The sequence below is a fragment of the Theobroma cacao genome, chromosome 3 (genome assembly GCF_000208745.1).
Source record: "Theobroma cacao cultivar B97-61/B2 chromosome 3, Criollo_cocoa_genome_V2, whole genome shotgun sequence".
NCBI lineage: Eukaryota > Viridiplantae > Streptophyta > Magnoliopsida > Malvales > Malvaceae > Theobroma > Theobroma cacao.
The window spans coordinates 27,780,210-27,800,895 of record NC_030852.1 but is presented as its reverse complement, the minus strand read 5'-3'; the positions used below and the strand labels follow the sequence as shown (position 1 = coordinate 27,800,895).

Genomic DNA, 20,686 nt, shown 5'->3' with positions numbered 1-20,686 from the left:
TGAATCTCTCTTCCTCATCAGTAGCCACTGCAGTCACTATGCTAGGATTTTCTTGTTCCAACATATAAAAATACGATGGTAGTAGCTAAATGACTCCTCTGGTGGACCGAAAACAAGCCTCTCCGCATACTCCTTCGCTTGCCAAGCCTTACCATACAAGCATTCCAATCCCCACTGAACCCTCATCTCACAAATTATGTCCTTAGGTCTCAATGCTACTCCATTAGCCCGAATTTTGTGTGACATAAGTTCACCAATCATCTTCGCACTTGTAGTTTGAAACCGGCCTTGCAAACCATCAACGGTACAGGTGTGTACTTTGTGGAATGTTCGAACTTTTCAATATTCTCCTTTATCAGGTAACTTCGTTGCACGAACACTGAACTTGCATGCCTTGTCCTTGCAACCAACCTCATAACGAGCTTTATATGACCTTTTTACTCTTATCGCAAACTTCTCTTTTATAACCAACATGTTCAAAGCTCGTTTCAACTCGGTCTACGACGAAAACATTCTTTCTTTGTATAAGCGATCTTCGGCACATGTCGACTCCTCAGTGGTAATTGTTTGGAAGGAGAACCTTTCTGCACCTGCAATTACCCACGTACGAGATATCCTTGCATTTCCCTTTTCCTGATCACTGTCATTGAGCAATGTATCAAGGGAACGAATCCCGTTCTCACCAGCGATGGGGTTATTGTATATGGGGTCATCACACTGAACATCTCCTACATCAACACCTCCAACAGGTTCCATTTTGCCTTCAACATTATTGCAAATTGAAATGTCACTGTCATAAAGGCAGTCATCGTCTAAACTGTCATCTTGCGATTGTTCAAGCCCATCATCTTAAGTGTGATCAAATCTATCTTCACCGGCAACGAACAAATCCTCATTTCCCTCATCAAATGCAATATTATACTCCAGCGTCACAATGTTACCCTCTAACCTCACATTGTTGTCCTCAACTGTCGTATTCTCATTTAACAATGGCATTACACATTCTACAGTTTCACCCGATCGCTGCATTTGTTCAAGAGAAGCAAGAAATTGGTTTGAAGCACATCCTGTTTGGAATTGTGCAACCAACTGTTCTGTGAATGTCATCTGTCTACCGGGCTGCATAAACTCTTGTGCGTACCTCAATTGCCATTGTTGTGGGTTACGGATCGAATGTTGTGGTATATGTGAAGCATTGTAAATCTCATTTTGATTGAGTTGATTACCATGTTGTCCAACTTCTCTATGTGACATAACATTTATTTGGCGTCCCTTAATGCTGACATACACAACCAGAACATTCCTCTGTTCTAGCAAAATTAATGCAACATCCTCATCGTCCTTGATAATTGGCCGTGATAGCTCTCCGGGTGTACTGATCAATGCATGTAACTCAATCTCGTCAATTTATGAGTTTACCCCAACAACATCTTCAACCAGCTTCATCAAGCCCACAAACGACAAATCACTCCTAACCCCCCGCATTCGTGACTCACCACCCTTGTAAATGTCATCCACCCACTGACCACTGTGTCTTATCACAAGTCGCACTATTGGAACTCCACTGAAATTTTGAAAAAAAAATTGTCAATCATTTTACACAATACATGCCGTGATAAAAAATTTTTCAATCGTGTTATGACACGCCATGCAAATAACGTAAAATGTTGTAACACGTCATACATATCAAGTCAAATGTCGTGACACGCCATGCATCAGTATCGTTACACGCCATGCATCACTGTCGTGACATGCTAATCACTGTAATTACTGACTGGTTACACCAACATCCGTAACACGCTAAAAACCTAAAAAACCAGTTAACCCACAACACACCAGGAACAGCCATGACACGCCAAAAATCCATAAATTCCATTAACCCACCACACCCCAGGAATAGCCGTGACACACTAACAACCCAAATAACTAATTAACTCACAACACACCAGTAACAGCCGTGACACGCTAAAATAACAGTTCACTCATGTTATAAATGCATGGCGTGTAACAACTCTGGACAATGTTTCTAATCCATCTTATCATTTACACCAAATGTTTCAGAAATTTAAGTGTGTTACAGAAATAAACCCAATAACAGGTACCTTGATGTCATCTCTGCTATAGGTTGTGTTAATCTACGACAATGTCGCCAGATGCCAAGAGATAGACCACAGCCCGATGACGATGGTGCTCAATAGAGAGTTGACAGAGCTCATACAATTCAGAGATCTGAGAGAACTGACAACAATGGTGCTCAACAGAGACTTGCCAAAGTTGAGATAGAGAAAGATGACCGAGCCCAAACAGCTGCGCGCATTTATTTTTAATGTTTTTCATTTTCTCTCTGACGGGAGGCAGATAGCTCAAACAACTAAGCATTTATTTGAAACGATGTTTTTAAGGGCATTTTAATCTACTCATGTTTATTTTTGGCTAGAAACAGATAACTTTATATGAATGGTTATTTATGAAATCACCTTATCACGAGGTCTTCTCTCACAATTTCCTCAAAAGAAAATGGCAAGCCGATAACGGAAAATAATTGTGAAAAATAGATGGTGAAACTGAATAAAATCTTTTCGGGTTTATTTTTTATTTTTTTGATTTTGAAAAAAATTTCTCTTTATTTCATTGCGCCGGAAGGGCCACGGCTACATCATTAAGTTGAAATTTGATTATTCAATTATTCTACTAGGTAGTAGGCACACATTATGAGATTAATACGGTGATAAAACAAATATTATGTGTATGGCATTAATTTGAGTACTATTTTTTTAGTCCGATTCAATAAAAAAAATCATAATTAAGGTTTAAAATTCAATTCCCCTTTTATCTTTAACTTTATTTGACCTATTGAGTTTAAAAAATAAAATAAGCTGGAGAGGAAAAAGAAAAACAAATAGAGTAGAGTAACAAGATGCATCATAGTTTAACCCCAAATGTTATTTTTGAAAAGGATTCACCTCCATCGATCCCAAAAAGGTCTCCCAGTCATTCGGATTAGTTGAGGAAAGAGGAGAAGGTTGTGAATACAATCTACTTGTAATACAAAGATGAAGATCTAACTCAAGCAAATTGGAGAAGCAGCAAGAAAATGCATCATTGCCGCAGACAGTTTATGCGTTCATGAGAAAAAATAAAGCTCTAACATTTCTCGTTAATTCCCCAAAAACAAAAAGGTATTGATGTTGGAACTTTGAACCACTAACGAGGGTAGAAAACCATCATAAGTTACATTACTTGCTCCACCAAGAAGTATCTACCATTTGGAAGATGTCTCATAGCTGGTACAAACTTGGAAAATTCAGAAAACCTTTTGACCACCTACTTATAATTCAAAACAATATCCTCGTTAATCTGCATGAAATAAACAAATACATGTCAATGACAACACTGCTAAGGCTCTTGCTTGATGATTAAAAAGAGATGTCTTTAAACTTACATATTTTGTAAGTTCTTTGGCTTTCTCATCATTAAAACCTAAAGTGGCCAAGATCTGGTAGCCGGCTGATTCTTTTTCTGACCAAATACCAAGGAGCAAGTAAGTTGTGGTTATTTCTCCACTTTCACCTGCACTTGCCACAATGATCTCAATTAGATATGAAGGTACAACAGTTCAAAGATGATGAGATAATGGCCAGATTGAAATAAGGAATAACATAATGAAAAAAAACCTACATTATTCACTACAGCCTACTCAGTTCATACCGAATCTCAAACATTTAGAAATATGGAGCAAGGAGGAAAAAGAAGCTGTTGAAGAAATATGGAGTTTGGCACAGGCAAATGTTAGCTCCTGTAGAGATCTTGTTAAGTCTGATAGGGTAGTTTAGTGTTTAACTGCTTCACATGATTTTAAAACTTGTACATCATGAACTTCAAAATTAACACAAGCCAATTCACTCATACACATCATGCAAAAGGAAACGAAAGGGCAAGTGCCATCCTTATATTTTAATATTAGAACAGTCATTAAACTTAAGAATCATAGTCTGCTTACTTTTGAGATTTAGATTCCACTCAACTGTCAGGAAATCAGTAAACATGAAGTGCAGGTCATTTGTCTTGCTTGATTAATTTTTGCAACCTGGTAACTTCCTTAAAAGGGAACTGAAAATTTATTGCATCCTCCTCATTTCTGATAATGTCAAAAACCATAGTTATGAAGGACAAACTGACTGCTGTGGAACCCAAGATCTAGAACTCCCACCTCCATATTTAATTAGCAGCGACTAATATTCCACTTAATCGCACGAGATTTGTTGATTTAAAAGTTATATTTTAGCTTTAATCTTCAAATCAGTCTTCAAAGCTTCCATCAATTCAACATAAATCCCCTTTAAACCAATTGCCTTTGAAAGTTGAAAAATAACTACTACAAGAATTTGATCAGCTCCACACCAAAATTTTGCTAGGTGTTTAACCATAATAAATTTGCATTTATCAAGCTACACCATGTGTCCATGCCTATCCTAACACATATTACATAACCAACTCAACTACTGTCTAAAATTCTGTATGGCATAATAAATGTAACAAATGAAGAATCAGAAAAATCATTTTACCTGACTTTAGTTTTTCATCAACAGCCCAATCAAGTGCCCTTTGAGCTTGTTCAGTCAATGGAGGATGTTCAGGACTGAAAAAATACATATCCGACTTTCCAAGTAAGTTCACTGTTTCCTCTCGCACCTTGAAAAGCGTGATTCCATTATCCCTCAAAAATTTTGCAGCTTGGCTTGTTCCTGTACATGAAAAAGTGGCATTTCAGACATACACCGGGTAAAAGAGCATAACACAAACATTAGATAAGTTATCAAACACCAAAGAGATTAAAGGAGAGACTGTATGACATCATCTTTTAATTTTACAAATAATATATGTTTTTAGTCTATATTAACTCATTCACAATATATCTTTCCTTTCTACAGATGGCGGCTGGGGTGGATTTACCTTGCTTTAAGCAGAATATCAAGTTACATTCCCCAACAGAATAATTTCACACCTCTTACCTACTTCCTTAGCTTTAAGAGCACAGGTTATTTATATAGAAGTTTCTGTTTCACAGCGCATACTGTGATCATCCATAACAAATTAAGAACCCATCAGTGTGCATAATAAATTCATCATTCAACGACTTGAAGATAATAGAAACAATAACATATGAGGAAAAGTAATCTAAGTGTTTAATCTGCAGACAAATGATGCCTGGTCCCAGAATTTCTGGAAAATTCAGCATCAATAATCAACACTGCATTACTGAAAAACTGAGAATGCTTGACTCTTACCATTGCTAACCAAATTGGGGATGTAACTGCTAAAATTATTCAACATAAAGTCCACCTAACTCACCTTCTCACTTATGTACAATCTTGTGGGAAACAATTACAAATAGGGCTGCTATGAAGCCACACTTCTTCAGCAAAAGTCCCAAAGGAAACGGGTTTTCTTAGAAATTCATAAGAAACTTTTCTAAAGAACTTTTTGAAGTGTGTTATATGATACTACAACAGCAAGTAGTGAACTAAAAGAGCAAAAGAAATTACTAACCCTCGACCAGAATTCCCATAAGAAGCGCTTCGGTTCCGGTATTTGGATACTTGAGCTTCCTTGCCTCCAATTCTGCCATTGCAAAGGACTTTATCGATCTTGCCGACCATCTAACCACCACAATGACCCAATTCCAAACAATTATTCACAAACAGAAGCCTAACCATCAATACAATACAGAATCTCGCTTAATCCCCAAATATGCGCGTATATATACATGTACAATACGTTTACATACGTAAATGAGCATATTATTCGACAGTACTGTTAACTCACTTTGGGGATTTCTCGGAAGGTGCCCTCTCCGGTTTCCTGCAAAAGAAAATCAAGAAAAAGAAAGGGTTTAAAACAATGGGTAATTCTCGAATTTATCCGAAATAATAATAAGTAAAATTGCAGAAATCTAGTACAAACTTACGCAGTTGGGAGGCTAAAAGACACCGTGGCGGTGGTTGAGGAATGGTGCTTGGTAACGAAAAGGCTCAAATCGGAGGTTTTAAGTAAAAGCTTGTTGCCATAGAGAGAGCTCAGAGGAAGGGATAGACGAAAATCGTGGCGTTTAGAAGGGAGAGACTGGCTAGCGGAAATCGAAATCGGGAGAAACGAGAGCCTGTAGGTAGCCATTTAAAAGGAAACAAAAAACAGATAATGGAGATTTTGAAGAGAAACGAAAATAGTTTATGAATTCATGGTAGTTTATAAATTTGGTTTTGAGTGGCGTCTCAGACTCTCACGCAGAATCTCGGCTGAGACAAGTGAGCACTCACTTTCTCGGAGCGGATAGATTGAGCCGTGGAAATGGACGTTGAGTTCCGAAATTTGTCTTTTGGGGGGCTAAAGGGAAAGAAAATCGATAGAAATGATCGTACTGGCCTGCGAAGTCCTTTGTGACCCGATGGAGCGAGATAGTCTATGAAGCTCTTGGGCCCATTAGCATCACTATGCCCATACTTCAAATTTGGGCCTCCTGACTTTTCTTCTTGTGCGAAGATGGATTTGGATAGATTAATTTCGAAAAGATTTGAATTTAAAAGTCTCATCAATTAGTGATGTTTTTTAAATAATTTTTTATTTTTTATTTTGTTTAATTAATTTTTTATATTTTTGTTTTGAGTTAAATAAATTTTTTTACTAATAGTTCACTAACTATCATTAATCAAAATAATACTTATCATTTTTTATACCACACAATATTGATATAGAGGTGAAAATATCGTTTAGTTATATTATCATGTCATATCTATTAAATCATGTCAAAATATCACGTCAGCATCATATAATATAAAATAAAAAGTGATATTTTTAATAACAGTTAATCAATCGTCAGTAATAAATAATTATTTAATTTAAAATAAAATTATAATAATTATTTTAAAAAATAAGAACTTATTTAAATTTTTTTGACATAATATCTAAAAAAGTACCTAAATTATTCTTAAAATTTTATTTTTTTATCTTTAGTCAAATAAGCATATATAATTAATAATTGACTTAATCAAAATATCAGTTGTGATTTTATATTATATAGTGCTTACGTGACATGTCATAATTGATGATTGTATGACATGGTAATATATTATAATTAATGACGATATGACATGCTAATATAACACGATAACATAATTGTATGGTATTTTTTACTTTTCACATATTTGTCATATCAATATCATAAATATATAAAATAACAAATGACATTTTAATTAATAGCTATAAATATTTGATTCAAAATAAAAATATATGGGTTTAATTAAACGTAATAAAAATATAAAAGCTTATTTGAATTTCTTAAATAATTTATAAGCTTTTTTGAACATTATATTAAATATTTTTTAAGTATTAGGTTAAAAATTTTGAATTTCAATGAAGTATTATATTATTTATTAAATCAAAAAACCAAAATTCAATCTAATTGCATTAAAACTCAAAGCAAATTTACTTATTTTATACGACAAAATAGATAAAATAAGAATTATTTCGATCAGGAATCATTGAAAATCTTCTTATACGATTTGACAATATCATAATTTTTATATTATTAATTTAAATGTTATGAACCGTAGTTAAGGACTTAAGGTAAGTTTTTCTTTATCGAGTTAAAAGATGAAGAAATAATTATGTTGGCAAAATCGAAAACGTGTTTGTTAAGGATAAATTTTTCCTTTGGATATCCTCGTAAGATGTTCAGTAATTTTTGAGGGTGAAGGAATGAATGTTCCGTCTGTTTAGATAATTTCAATGCTCCGGCCAATACTTGCCCTAGGTCAGACGAAGGTCGGCCCTTATTGGCCCAATTGGCGCTGAGCGGCACCTTTAAATGAAGGAGCATTTTAGCGGCTCGTTCAATCTACACTTGTCACCCGAAAAGCCGTGTGGACCCCACACGCCACCGTTTTTACAACTATTAAGCACAACGGCACAAGACAAGATTCATTAAGAGAGAGACAAAAATGCGTCAATTGCAAATTACGGAACGACCCTCTTAAAACCATCTTTGAAGGTTGATTTTTACTAAGCGGGAAGTTTGAAACAATTAAGGATGAGGTTTCTAGTCCAAAATTGGTTTTTGCAATATCCCAATATCAAGGATTTAAATTATGTACCGCAATTTCAGCAAATTCAAATTCTATTTTTATATTAAATATTAGATTGAGGATAGTATTTAACGTTGTAATATTCAATCATTAAATTTATTGACAAGGGATTATTTTGGCTAAATGGATTTTTTGTTGCCCGAATAATTATTTAGCCTTTTTTTGTTTGTTATAATTATAATAATTAATTATTAAAAATAATTAAAAAATTAAGTAACCATCTTGCTGACAAAAAAAAAAGATTTTAAATAATTATTTTTAATTCAACATATGATACAAGTATAATGATTAAATTTGTTGAAATTAAAAGAATTAAATCTTAAAATTGATATAATACAAAAATCAATTTTTAACTTTGACCTTAAAGGTTAGCTCAAATTCTCATCGTACTGTTAGCTTACTAATTTTTTAGAAAAATAAGTAGCTTAAACAATTAATCAATTTATGATCAATGTCTAAGTTTGATTTTTTTTAATAAAATATTTCGAGTTTGATATTCTTTTATAAACTATTATTAATTAAAATTCAAAAAAAATCTTTTTATTGCCCAAAAAACAAGACACAACACTATTCTAAAATCTTAAGGTGATTTCGAATAAAAGAGAATCTTCAAAACTTTGAATAAAATAATTTTCAAGTATATTTTAGTTAAGATTTAGTTTATTTAAATATTTAAAATAATTAAGTTCACAATTAAAGAAATTCTGACCACAAAAAGTCGAACTATGATGGTTTTCAACCCTTTATCATGATAGAACACCAAAAAGAGTATTGATTTACAAAAGGAGTTTATTAGACAAAAAACCATTAACAATTCAATAATACTCTACAATGAAAAGTGAGGTTTCTTTTTTCTATCTATTATTTTACAAGTTATTATAGTTTTGATAAGGTCAAAGTAAATTCAAATAAAATGAAAACCGATTATCTTGAATATCGATGCTATTAATACAATCGATTGAATAGACTATTCTAACGTCTAATCTATTAATTTAAATTTAAAGAATTTAAGTTGGAATGACTCAATTTATCCTTTTTAAACATTTAAAAAAGTCAAGTCTTCAATTTCCTTTTATTTTTTTGTCAATATCAAAATTACTTGTTAAGCTTATTCATTTGCTTTATTTTCTTTTTTTATTTTAAAAATTGTCATAAAATTACACTAAAAAAATTCACAGGACAACCGATAAAAGATAATCTTAAATCAGTTGTTTTTTTTTTTTTTGGAAAGAAATGGAAAAGATTACTATAAACAACCAAGCTTGCTGACGTATGTAAGTGAGGAGTTGTAATAATTACACAGATTCATAAATCAGAACGTTGGGCATCGGAGGAAAAAGAAACCCTTGAAACCCGGAACCATGGGTACTCCGGTAATTTAAGACCTTGTACCTTGTTTCTGGCTGAGAAATAGTGAAAAACAAGGCAACCGGGGAGTTGCAGGGAACAAAGAGAAATACTGTGCGGCATAAAATCCTCAGCATTAACGCCCTCAAATATAATAAAATTCACTCCACCCGATCCAAGATTTTCCCTTAATTACCCTCGCTTTATCCGTGCCGATTGTGCTCTCTCTAACCTCGCGCCAAAAGAATTCACCATTCCGTCACCAAATCCTCCTCTCTGTTATACGAACACTGTAAGTTCCGAGCTGAATTTCAGATTTTTATTCCTTCCTTATATTTTCTTTCTTCTTTTCAAATCAAAGGATTTTTGTTTTTTGGATTTTGATTAATGCGGAGCTTCTTTTAGATATTCAATTAATGTTTAATTAATGTGCTTATCGTCAAACATAAAAGTTTCATTTTTGGAGGATCTTGAAAGATTTCTATTTGCTTGATAAATTAAAGCTTTTCCTTTTTAGATGTGAATTTCTGAGTTCAATCTATTACCATCTGAATCACGGTTTTTAGTTTCTGATTTTGGTTTTTTCCTCCTTAAGTGTGAGATTTATCTTGTTTTCTCAGGGTAGAAGGAGGAATTCAAGTCTCTTCAAGAAAAGCGTGCTGTTCTGAGATTCGTGAATAGGATTTAGCTGATAGTCTCAATTAGGGAAGAAGATTCAATAAACTTTGGAAAAAAATTTCTCCCTTCTTGTATAGGAAGGAAAAAGTCGGTTTGGGTCTATAAACCGATTCGCATGCATTTAGTTACCAATTTAGAAGTCCCTTGTTGGCGGGTCATTTTCAAAACAACAATTCTCAGATTCATCAAAGGAAGATTTCGATCATCGGCAGTTAGTTAGTTGGTTGGTTGTTCTTCAAAGGATCCATGTTACACGAATCTTTATAGGACTTTACCTAATAAGGAAACCATGTCATTGGCTTCCCCAAAAGGCTCTCCTAAAATGGCTGCATTCCCGCGGAGCCTTTCCTCCATTGCAGCCTCATTGGCAGTACTAGCTATGTTCTTGATTTTTGCTTCTTGGCTTCTAGTTTCGTATCCAATTGGTTCTACTGTTAGAGGGTATTTTTATAGTGTTGATAGGAAAATAGTTTTGCCTGCTTCTGGCTTTAATCAAAGTGCTGTTAATGATGTAGATTTTGTTGATAAGAATTCATCATCTGGGTCAAATTTGAAAGCACCTGTGTTGAGTTCCAATAGTTCTTTTGTTGTTGATAATAGTGGAAATGCACGAGTATCTATTACATCTTCTGTTGCTAAGGATTCTTTGCCATCTGAGTCTAATGTAGAACTGCCTATTAGTTCCAAAGATTCACTAGTCGATTCGAAAAGTAAGGAGATGCCAGAGAAACCTGTAGAGCTTCCAGAACCGTCTCTTAGATCAGCGGAAAATGAGGTGGGCACTTCCAGTTCTGCATCTAGCAAAGCATCTGAGATCAATTCGGTTGATTCAGGTAGTGCTCCTTTTGCACTTGTTTTAACATAACATCTGATTTCAGATAAAGTATTATCTGCCATACATATTTGTTTGATTGTTTTTGCTATGTAGAGGTGGAATCTGCATCTTTTGCTGGAAACATATTAGGAGCTTATTAATGTTGGTTAATCATGTTTTCTCACAAGGTTTATGCTGGGTCTCTAACATGGCAGCTTGCTGTTACATGGTTTATTTATCAATACGTAATTGATTGTCAAGTATCTTCAAGTCTTACTGTCTTGCTTCTGTTTTAATCCCTCAGAGTATGTGAGTAGTGAAATGTTTTGTGGTCCATTACCCATTTATGTTGCAATGTCCTGAAATGGATGCATTTGAACATTGAAGTACAATCTGTAATATACTTTTTTCAATTTAACAGTAATTTTCTTGATGTGCTGATAAACTGCTATTAGAAATATCTCATAATTTACAAAGAAAAAGAGAGAGAGAGAGAGAGAAAGATATGCATATACATTCAATCAGCTATACTGATCCCAATTGACCTCTTGTCTTTATAAATACAATGTTTGCTTTGAAGTGTTCCTCCTAATGTATTTGCATCCTACCTTTTCTCTCCACTCTCTCAATTGAGATTCTGATACTCAATTTGATTGGTTGCTCCCTAGGCTGTGACCTGTACCACGGAAATTGGTTCTATGATCCACAAGGGCCGTTATACACCAACAACTCTTGCCCTGTACTAACACAGATGCAGAACTGTCAGGGTAATGGGAGGCCTGACAAGGAATATGAGAATTGGCGTTGGAAACCCTCTAAATGTGACCTCCCGCGATTTGATGCCAAGAAGTTTCTGGAGTTGATGAGAGGAAAGACGCTTGCTTTCATTGGTGATTCTGTTGCTCGAAATCAGATGGAATCAATGCTGTGTCTTCTGTGGCAGGCAAGTATCTGTATTTCTTAAAATGCCAGTTATTTCTGAACAAAAAATTGTTGCACAGTCTTTGGGGCAATTTTGCACCATACTTTTTCTAAATTTGTTGATTCTCTTAGCCCATTGTTTCACTTTTAGTAATTTCTTCCTGGCTTTGAAATAATAGAACAATGGTGTGTTCAGGAATGGGTTGGTTGTAGCTGTGTGATAGACTTATGTGGCTAGAGGTGTTATAAATTGTCACCATTAGTAAATATTTTAGTTATTTTCTAGCGCTCTGTACTCTTAGGTGTGATAAACTACGTTTATATTGTGTGTATCCTTATTTTTTGGCTCTTTTCTACCATAGGACTGGGTTCTCATGAAAAAAGTTATGGGATGATTTCAGGTTGAAGTTCCAAAAAATCGAGGCAACCGGAAGATGCAACGATGGCATTTCAGGTCGACATCTGTAATGATTGTCCGGATATGGTCCTCTTGGCTTGTCCATCATTCTTCTGAAAAGTTTGACTTCGCTCCAGAGGGTGTTTCCAAGCTGCACCTTGATGCTCCTGATAATAGCTTCATGGAATTCATCCCAAACTTTGATGTGATTGTTATTTCTTCTGGCCATTGGTTTGCCAAGCAGTCTGTCTATATCTTGAAAAATGAGATTGTAGGAGGACAGCTATGGTGGGCAGATCGTTCTCGGCCTATGAAAATCAATAATATTAATGCATTTGGGATATCTGTTGAGACAAGTCTGTCTGCTATTCTTACACATCCTAATTACACAGGCCTGACTATCCTGCGTTCCTTTTCTCCTGATCATTATGAGGGTGGAGCCTGGAATACCGGTGGATCATGCACAGGAAAAGTAAAGCCTCTTGCAACTGGTGAGTTAGTGGAGAATGGCTTTACAAATATAATGCACAAGAAACAGGTGATGGGTTTTAAACGTGCTGTCAAGAAGGCGACAAATAAGTCCAAGTTGAGGTTGATGGATATTACGGAAGTCTTCGGCTATCGCCATGACGGGCATCCTGGCCCATATAGGAACCCAGACCCACATAAGATCACAAAACGTGGCCCAGATGGAAAGCCTCCACCTCAAGATTGCTTGCACTGGTGCATGCCAGGTCCTGTTGATACCTGGAATGAACTTGTGCTCGAAATTATAAGAAGAGAATTTAAGGGCGACCAAAACTTTTCATCAGAAGATTGATGGGGTTTCGGTCAGCAAATTTCCACTTGATTGTGCTTTTGTAATCGAAACAGTAGCTTATTTAGTGAGATTTATTTTGTGGTTAGAGTGAGGGAGAGCTAGTCCTTTTGTTTATACCCTTACATATATTCCATTTTCCGCTTATAGAAGGGAGTTTGGGAGATAAATAGCCTGTTGTAGCGGATTGGAATATTGAGAGCTATTTGCATTTTTGTGATGCCTGATCGACCAATAACAATATTAAATTCATAATTTTGGAGAAATAAATTGCTGTTCTTTCTGTATAGCTTTCATTTTTAACCGAAAATCAGGTTGTGGCGCCTTGTTTTGTATATCACTCTGGAGATTTGCCTCTTTATAGTTCTGCATGTACCCGCTGCTGTCGTTTATGCTTGTCAGTATCAATGAGTTTGGTTAGGGGAATGGTTATTCTCTCAAAAATTTTCTCTTATGGAGGATTTGGAATGGCAATTTTTCAAAATCAGCTTAAACTTTGGAATAGCTAATACCACCTCTCTTCATTGTATTAGTTATTCCATACTCATGGGAATAGAATTCAAAACATTTTGAACTAAAATGTCCTTACTTTCTTTGAAAAATTACAAACTAAAACTTACAAAATTAATAATTTACATTTAAAAAAAGAAAAAATATTAATATTTTAATTATAAATAAAATATTAATATTTTAAAATATTAATTTTAATTTTTTAAGTGAAAATATAAAATAAAAATAAAAATTTTATACTCATACTTAATAATAAATTATTAAAATTTTAATTTTAATTTTAATAAAATAAAATAATTAAAAAAGAAAAAGATTACTTAATTTTATCCTTTGGTATAAATTTTACTAAATTATTTAAAGAGTATTTTTGTTTTTGATGAAAATATATCTTATTATAATAAAGAGTTTAAGTTTTCAATTATATATTAAAATATATATTGAGTTTAAAAATTTATTAAAAGTATTAATATTTTAATCATAATTATAGTTAATTTATAAATACAATATTAATATTTTAAAATTTAAATGATTAAATCATAAATAAAATATTAATATTTAAATTATCAAAATATTAATATTTTAAATAAATTATAAAATACTAATATTTAAAAATAAAATAAATAAAAATAAATAATCACAATAATATTTAAATTATAAATAATATATTAGTATTTTATAATATTAATGATTAAATTATACATAAAATATTAATATCTAAAAATAAAATAATATAAATAATAAAAAAAATTTATCTCTTATTTTTTTCTTATTTTAAAATTATTTTTGTCAACCAAATAATGTGATAAATCATAATAACTATTTTTATTTTATTTTATTCATTATATCAAATTAAATAATTATTTTATTTTAATCTTATAAAATAATTATTTTATTTAAATTTTTATCTATTTTATGAATCAAATATGCAGTTAAAGAGTCAAAAGAAGTTGGGACCTGTTACAATTTTGAATTTGATTTTATTAGTGGGAAACAGAGTTATACAGGCCCCTGGACGGCGGAGTGTTGACGATTTTTATCGTATTCGTGTTATGCGAAGCTTCGTTGTAATATAGCACAGCCGGCAATTTTTTTGTCTTTTCCTCCAACCAAATTTCACTTTGCCAGCAAAAACCCACCCTCCTGTCCGACGACAGTTCTAACCTTTTATCTATGCAGCATTCACGTGGATTTCACCTTCCTTTTTTTTCTTTTCAAATTTTTTTATTCCTTTTATGACAAAAAAGAAAGAAAGAAAGAGAAATAAGATTCAAAATGGTTGTAAACTTGTTGTTTCAATTAACCTTTACAAAGCACCTAAAAAAAACCGAAATTAATACAGTAATTACTCCTTAGAAATGGATCGGATGCAATAGGATCAAGGCCCCCCTTTCTTCTGGTGGTGACTAGTCAAAATCTTAAATGTTCTCTAAAATTGCTTCCTAGTTATCACAGTAGGCAATAAAATTTAACGCCTCTTATCATGATCCAATCTCCTACCGCTTGTGAATCTAACAACTATCGACCGTTGGATTTCGGGTCATAAGATAATCCGACGGTGTTAATTTGTATGAATCCAGTGCAGATGGGTACATACAATCGCGGCCTCCCCCTCGTGGGATTTGAAATTCAAATCGCCTGGGTTCCTAGCGAATCCAATCCCTATCATCAATAATAACAAATCCATAACAAGCGCTCTTCAACGGTCCTTTTTCCATAAACGCCTTCACTCTCTCTGTCTCTCTCTCTCAACCTTTGGTCCTCTTTGTTGCAAATCGAAAATTCAAACCTTAATTCTCGCGTTTTTTAGGTTAGCCTGCATCTTCTGACGAAATTTCACTCTTGCTAACAGAAAGATACCTTGGAGAGGAAAAACTGTTCGTTTCAATCTCTCTTTGTTCAGGTTTGTCTTCATCTCTCCACTTTTTTTCTTTTCTTTTCTTTTTGCTCTGGTTTTTTTTCCCTTCAATTTCTTATTGCCATATTTGGCTGATGAGAAATTGAAGGGGAAAAAAAAAAAACAAAAGCATGAGGAGAGCTTAAAGCTTATATCTGCTGTTCTTCATTTAATAATAGCTCATTGTGAGTTTCTAATGATTAATAACTAACATGTTTGGAAGGAGATCATGATTTAGCGTGTTATCTAGAGGTAATCAAGATAGTAAAATCCATGCAATTAATCTTTACCTCAAGACTTTAGGTCGAAAGCTTTGGCGCTTGCAGTTGATGTCTTATAGTAAGATTTTGATGACATTAGGGTTGATCTCATGGTCATGGATCAAATGTCATCTATGTCTTTCAAATGGTCATTTTCTCTTTTCTTTGACATTTTCATCGTAAGATTTTTCTTTTTTGTGGTCAATTCCTGGTTAGATTTCATTTTATATTTAATTTAGAAAAACTATGAAAATCCAGAGTCCTATGTACTGCGTGTTTGCCTAAACTAGTAACATTTCTTAATGTCCAGAACAACCACTTAATCGAACTTGGATGCTGCTGTCTTGAGATATCCTTAAATTTCAAGGTATAGATGTCCTGAACAAAGTTACTTTGTCTGTTTGTCATTTTTGGCAGTTATAAATTTAGCCTATGACTTTGTGTAGCTATGTTTTTGTTTCGAAACATGAAATAAGTATCAATTTTCATGTTCCAATGCAAGCTTAAAGCTTGAGGTTGTCTACTAACTGACTGAAACATTGTTTTTCCATTTCATTGTTCTCAATCGACGAGCTAAAATTGATCCGAACCAGTGTTGGCAATATTTTACAGTTTTATATACCATCCGGAACATCAGTTCTTGTTTTTTCTTTGTGCTTGCTATATTGTGCCTATAATTATGGACGTCTTCTGATTTGTGAAGATATTGGTTATGGCAGGAATTATTCATCATGTCTACTCCAAAAAATGATCCACTTCTTCAAGTGGAAACAACGTGTGGAACCCTTCTATACGAACTTCAGGTATTTAGCAAGATGATTCCCCTTTTTTTGTAGTTTTATTCTCCCAGTTCAAGAATGTCTTTTTAACTGTCCTATTTGTATTCTATATTTTAACACAATCTAACATTTATACTTCCATGATTACTTGAAAAAATTAGATAATCTGGGATGAAGTCGGGGAGACAGACTCTGACAGGGATAAAATGCTGCTGGAGCTCGAACAAGAGTGCCTGGAAGTATACAGAAGAAAGGTGGATCAAGCAAATCGCTGCAGAGCTCAGCTAAGACAGACAATTGCCGATTCTGAAGCCGAACTTGCTGCCATCTGTTCGGCAATGGGGGAGAGGCCAGTGCATATTAGGCAGGTCAGCAATGAAATGATAACAAACACTGGATGAAAATTTTCTGATTAGATTGGGCTATTTACTTATGTTATGGGTCAAACTTTTTCAGTCTGATCAAAACTCTGGAAGCTTGAAGGAGGAGCTCAGGAAAATTCTTCCACAATTGGAGGAGATGACGAAAAGGAAGGTCGAAAGAAGAAATCAGTTCATAGAAGTTTTAGAACAAACACAAAAGATCACAAATGAGATTTATGGATCCACAGAATCAGTTTCTTTGAAAACAGTTGTAGATGAAACTGACTTATCCTTAAGGAAGCTTGAAGAATTGCATAGACAGCTCCATGAACTTCAAAAAGAGAAGGTAAACTTTTTGTTTTTCATTTCTTTATTGTTTCCACTTTCCACCTTGTATGGTCATGACAAAAGCTCGCTGATAAATCTCTCTCTTGTACAGAGTGATCGTCTGAAGCAGGTTCAGGACCACCTTCATATGTTGAACTCACTCTGCTCGGTTATGGGTATGGATTTCAAGCTCACAGTTAGTGAGGTCCATCCTAGTTTAGGAGACTCTGACGGATTGAGGAGTATTAGCAATAATACAATTGAGAAGTTGGCTATAGCAATTAAAAAGTTACGGGAAGTTAAGATACAGAGAATGCAAAGGGTAAAAATGTTAATTTCAGCCTTTCGTATATTGCAAAATCTTCTCGCCCTCCATTTCTCTTGTCCATAATAGTTATTCTTTGACCCTTGCCAGCTTCAAGATCTTGCTACCACCATGTTGGAGTTATGGAATCTAATGGATACACCTATTGAGGAGCAGCAGATGTTTCAGAATGTTACCTGTAATATAGCTGCTTCAGAACATGAAATTACTGAACCCAACACTCTCTCTGTGGATTTCATCAACTATGTAAGTGATGCACGTTTAATGCCACCTTTACTGATCTTCTGTTGCTTCTCTTGGTTCTATAATTTTGTAATAGTAAGTGCTTTACTGCAGACTATAGAGAAGTAAACATGATATAACTTGCAGGTTGAGGCAGAAGTTTCTCGGTTGGAAGAGTTAAAGTCAAGCAAAATGAAAGAGCTTGTCCTCAAGAAGAGATCAGAGCTAGAGGATATCTGTAGAAAAACACACCTGGTTCCAGATTCAGACAGTGCGATAGAAGATGCCATTGAAGCTATTGAGTCTGGTACACACTAATGGCTATCGTTATAATATGAGTTATATTTCAATTCCAACCCCCGCTCCCCCTCTTCCTACCAAATGTCATTTCTTACTTTTATATCCAGGGGCTGTGGATGCTGCTACCATACTAGAACAAATTGAACTTCAAATTGCTAAGGTTAAAGAGGAAGCTTTTAGCAGGAAAGAAATACTTGAAAAGGTGGAGAAATGGTTGACGGCATGTGATGAGGAGTGTTGGCTGGAGGAATATAACAGGGTGCGTGTTTTTGTCATCTCTTCGGAGTGTTAATTTTTTTTATCCTACCATAATTTCCTCATTTAAATGTCTCTTATTCAACAGGATGAAAACCGATACAATGCAGGAAAAGGTGCTCATCTTACACTCAAGCGTGCTGAGAAAGCTCGATCCTTGGTTAATAAACTTCCAGGTATATAGTACATTCTAGAAAAAAGGTTGAGAAAGTTTAGATGTCACAGAGCTAAGCTTAGTTTTCTGAGTATGGTATCACATCATGAAGCCCAATTTTTTGAGGTTCCTTCCAATCAATTTCTATTTCCTACATATTTTAAGTAGAATTAGTTAACACAGTGCTGAGGTTGTTTTATAATATTAACTTAGGAATGGTGGAGGCATTGGCTTCAAAGACCCTGGCATGGGAAAAGGAGAGAGAGATCAAATTTATGTATGATGGTGTGAGTACTCTTACGAGTTACACCCTTGAATCTTCATATTCTAGATTTGCTTACACTGTTGGTATCTAACTGACCCTTTTACGCTATCCAGATTCGTCTGCTTTCTATGCTTGAAGAGTATACTATTTTACGACAAGAGAAAGAGCAGGAAAGGCGTAGATTGCGGGTATGGGTCTGTCATTATTCTAAACTTATTGTCAAATCTCAGTGCATGTATACATGCTAGTTCACCAAGTTATGAGCCATGCTTTATGTAATTATGGACTCATTATGGGCGTTTTCCTTGTTGAAACTGAGCTAATTGTCATGCACTATTATTTTTATGCTTCAGGACCAGAAGAAACTTCAGGGACAGCTAATAGCGGAGCAAGAGGCGCTCTATGGGTCAAAGCCAAGCCCATCAAAGCCCCAGAGTGTAAAAAAGGGTCCTAGGTTTTCAACTGGAGGTGCAAGCAATAGAAGAGTCTCCTTGGGAGGAGCAATGCTTCCCAATCATAAACCTGATTCACTTCACTCTGCAAAGGCTACTCCCCAAACACGTCCTAGTAAGAAAACTGAGCGAATTTTTCAAAATGACCTTCAAGATGATGCCCTTCCAGCTTACTCAGCTGGTAAGTTCTCTGTCTCTGCTTGTTACAACCAAGAACATCTTAACTGCTTCATAAAAAAAATTACAATCAACAATTGTCTATGCAAAGCATCTTGAATATTTTAAAAGGGCGATTAGTTTAAATTGCGAACCTAGGACTTTTTTGTTTGTGCCATTTTTTTGGGGCAGTCTCCCCAATCTCCCTTAGTGTTAAGTGATTCAGTGTTACTTGCCAAAACGTACTGGATTCTCAATAAAAATTTATTTACTACATTTTTCAACATTTTGCAGTTAGGAGAGGCCTGGACATTGCTGACATTCCTGTGCGAAAGCACTCTTCCAGTGCTGTAAACGCTAATGAACTAGAGTCACCATTGGTTCGTAAGCCATTCTCGCCCATCTCTTCCACAGTATCATCAAAAGCCAATATGACAAACATGCTAGAAGATAATGGTGACACTTTACAGAAAACGATTCCGACTAAGGATCTGTCATACACTACTCCCTTGAAGACAACTTCTTTGGTTGACGAAGAGAATACGACACCAAAGGCAATGCCTATTCCTGTGCCCTCCACACCTTCAACAGCGTCTATTCCGATGCAGACAGCCATGACCCCAGCTCCGCCGATACCTTTCATTACCAAGCCAGCAGAAGAAATGCCTGAAGAGATTGAACAGTCCTTCGAGGAAAGAAGGCTTGCTTTTCTGCTTTCTAAAACACAAATAACATCACTGATACAAGTATGATGTTTCATAAAACCTTGGTTGGAACTGAAAATCAAATTGATTTTATTCGTTTCTGTTTCCTCTCCGGTTTGTAATGGCACAAGTCAATTATAATTGGCTGTTCTGCTGTGTATGTAGTCTGCGAGCGTGAGCGTGGACGAAAATGTTGCAACAGTTCTTCTGACTAATGCGAGCTTTCAAATTCCAGTATGCTTGAACATATCAATATTCCCTCCCAATCAATGATAAGGGTTTTCATTTGGAAAATGATCCTCAAGTTTTGGTATTTAATTTGGAACTACGTCGGCGTTCCGATTGAACATTACTGCTTCCTTGTACACAAGCCATTGCATTTTCATTTTTGGTGAAAATTTGATTCGTTTTCTTATATTTGTACGGACAAAAATCTTTGTCTCCCTCATGTTTAAAGGTTATGGTAATAAGAGAGACAAGCACTGCATAATTTGCTTCTTCTACATGTCAGGTTTCCAAGCTGTTTCTACATTTCTGTTTGCTTAATTTTTTTTTCCTTTTTCCTGTTTTTTTGGGCAAAAGGCATAAGTCGGAGTTGCAAGTTTA

The 20,686-nt window shown here is 34.7% G+C and overlaps 3 protein-coding genes across 6 annotated transcripts; 2 read left to right on the top strand and 1 right to left on the bottom strand.

The window, feature by feature from the left end:
* LOC18605415 (ATP-dependent Clp protease ATP-binding subunit CLPT1, chloroplastic) lies at positions 2,946-6,427 on the bottom strand. The gene is made up of 6 exons (XM_007038409.2): positions 5,969-6,427; positions 5,827-5,862; positions 5,551-5,660; positions 4,566-4,745; positions 3,443-3,570; positions 2,946-3,357 (listed from the first exon to the last, which is right to left on the bottom strand). Exons 1-6 carry the CDS (start codon positions 6,172-6,174, stop codon positions 3,325-3,327), a joined length of 693 nt encoding a protein of 230 aa, XP_007038471.2. The 5' UTR covers positions 6,175-6,427; the 3' UTR covers positions 2,946-3,324.
* On the top strand, positions 9,468-13,404 carry LOC18605414 (protein YLS7). Of its 2 annotated transcripts, none has more exons than XM_007038406.2 (4): positions 9,468-9,780; positions 10,109-10,999; positions 11,649-11,923; positions 12,303-13,404. In XM_007038406.2, exons 2-4 carry the CDS (start codon positions 10,456-10,458, stop codon positions 13,116-13,118), a joined length of 1,635 nt encoding a protein of 544 aa, XP_007038468.2. In that variant the 5' UTR covers positions 9,468-9,780; positions 10,109-10,455; the 3' UTR covers positions 13,119-13,404. The 2 variants fall into 2 exon arrangements, with proteins under 2 accessions (XP_007038468.2, XP_007038469.2); XM_007038407.2 differs by having other exon boundaries at positions 10,084-10,999.
* LOC18605413 (65-kDa microtubule-associated protein 3) lies at positions 15,277-20,374 on the top strand. 3 transcript variants are annotated; one of them, XM_018117416.1, is made up of 14 exons: positions 15,277-15,525; positions 16,090-16,146; positions 16,499-16,582; positions 16,720-16,926; positions 17,015-17,266; positions 17,360-17,569; positions 17,663-17,818; positions 17,942-18,101; positions 18,202-18,353; positions 18,438-18,525; positions 18,717-18,790; positions 18,882-18,956; positions 19,122-19,401; positions 19,671-20,374. In XM_018117416.1, exons 3-14 carry the CDS (start codon positions 16,511-16,513, stop codon positions 20,126-20,128), a joined length of 2,184 nt encoding a protein of 727 aa, XP_017972905.1. In that variant the 5' UTR covers positions 15,277-15,525; positions 16,090-16,146; positions 16,499-16,510; the 3' UTR covers positions 20,129-20,374. The 3 variants fall into 3 exon arrangements, with proteins under 3 accessions (XP_017972905.1, XP_017972904.1, XP_017972903.1); XM_018117414.1 differs by lacking the exon at positions 15,277-15,525 and having other exon boundaries at positions 19,671-19,756; positions 19,847-20,374; XM_018117415.1 differs by lacking the exon at positions 16,090-16,146.

Bases quoted from the DNA above. Each gene is read 5' to 3' on its own strand.
- LOC18605415 (XM_007038409.2), bottom strand. From the start codon at position 6,174: ATGGCTACCTACAGGCTCTCGTTTCTCCCGATTTCGATTTCCGCTAGC. The intron at 5,863-5,968 runs GTAAGTTTGTAC...TTTCTTTTGCAG, and splicing joins TCTTTTAGCCTCCCAACTGC to GAAACCGGAGAGGGCACCTT. The intron at 5,661-5,826 runs GTGAGTTAACAG...TGTGGTGGTTAG, and splicing joins CCTTCCGAGAAATCCCCAAA to ATGGTCGGCAAGATCGATAA.
- LOC18605414 (XM_007038406.2), top strand. From the start codon at position 10,456: ATGTCATTGGCTTCCCCAAAAGGCTCTCCTAAAATGGCTGCATTCCCG. The intron at 11,000-11,648 runs GTAGTGCTCCTT...GTTGCTCCCTAG, and splicing joins GATCAATTCGGTTGATTCAG to GCTGTGACCTGTACCACGGA. The intron at 11,924-12,302 runs GCAAGTATCTGT...GGATGATTTCAG, and splicing joins TGCTGTGTCTTCTGTGGCAG to GTTGAAGTTCCAAAAAATCG.
- LOC18605413 (XM_018117415.1), top strand. From the start codon at position 16,511: ATGTCTACTCCAAAAAATGATCCACTTCTTCAAGTGGAAACAACGTGT. The intron at 17,570-17,662 runs GTAAAAATGTTA...GACCCTTGCCAG, and splicing joins AGATACAGAGAATGCAAAGG to CTTCAAGATCTTGCTACCAC. The intron at 18,957-19,121 runs GTATGGGTCTGT...TTTATGCTTCAG, and splicing joins AGGAAAGGCGTAGATTGCGG to GACCAGAAGAAACTTCAGGG.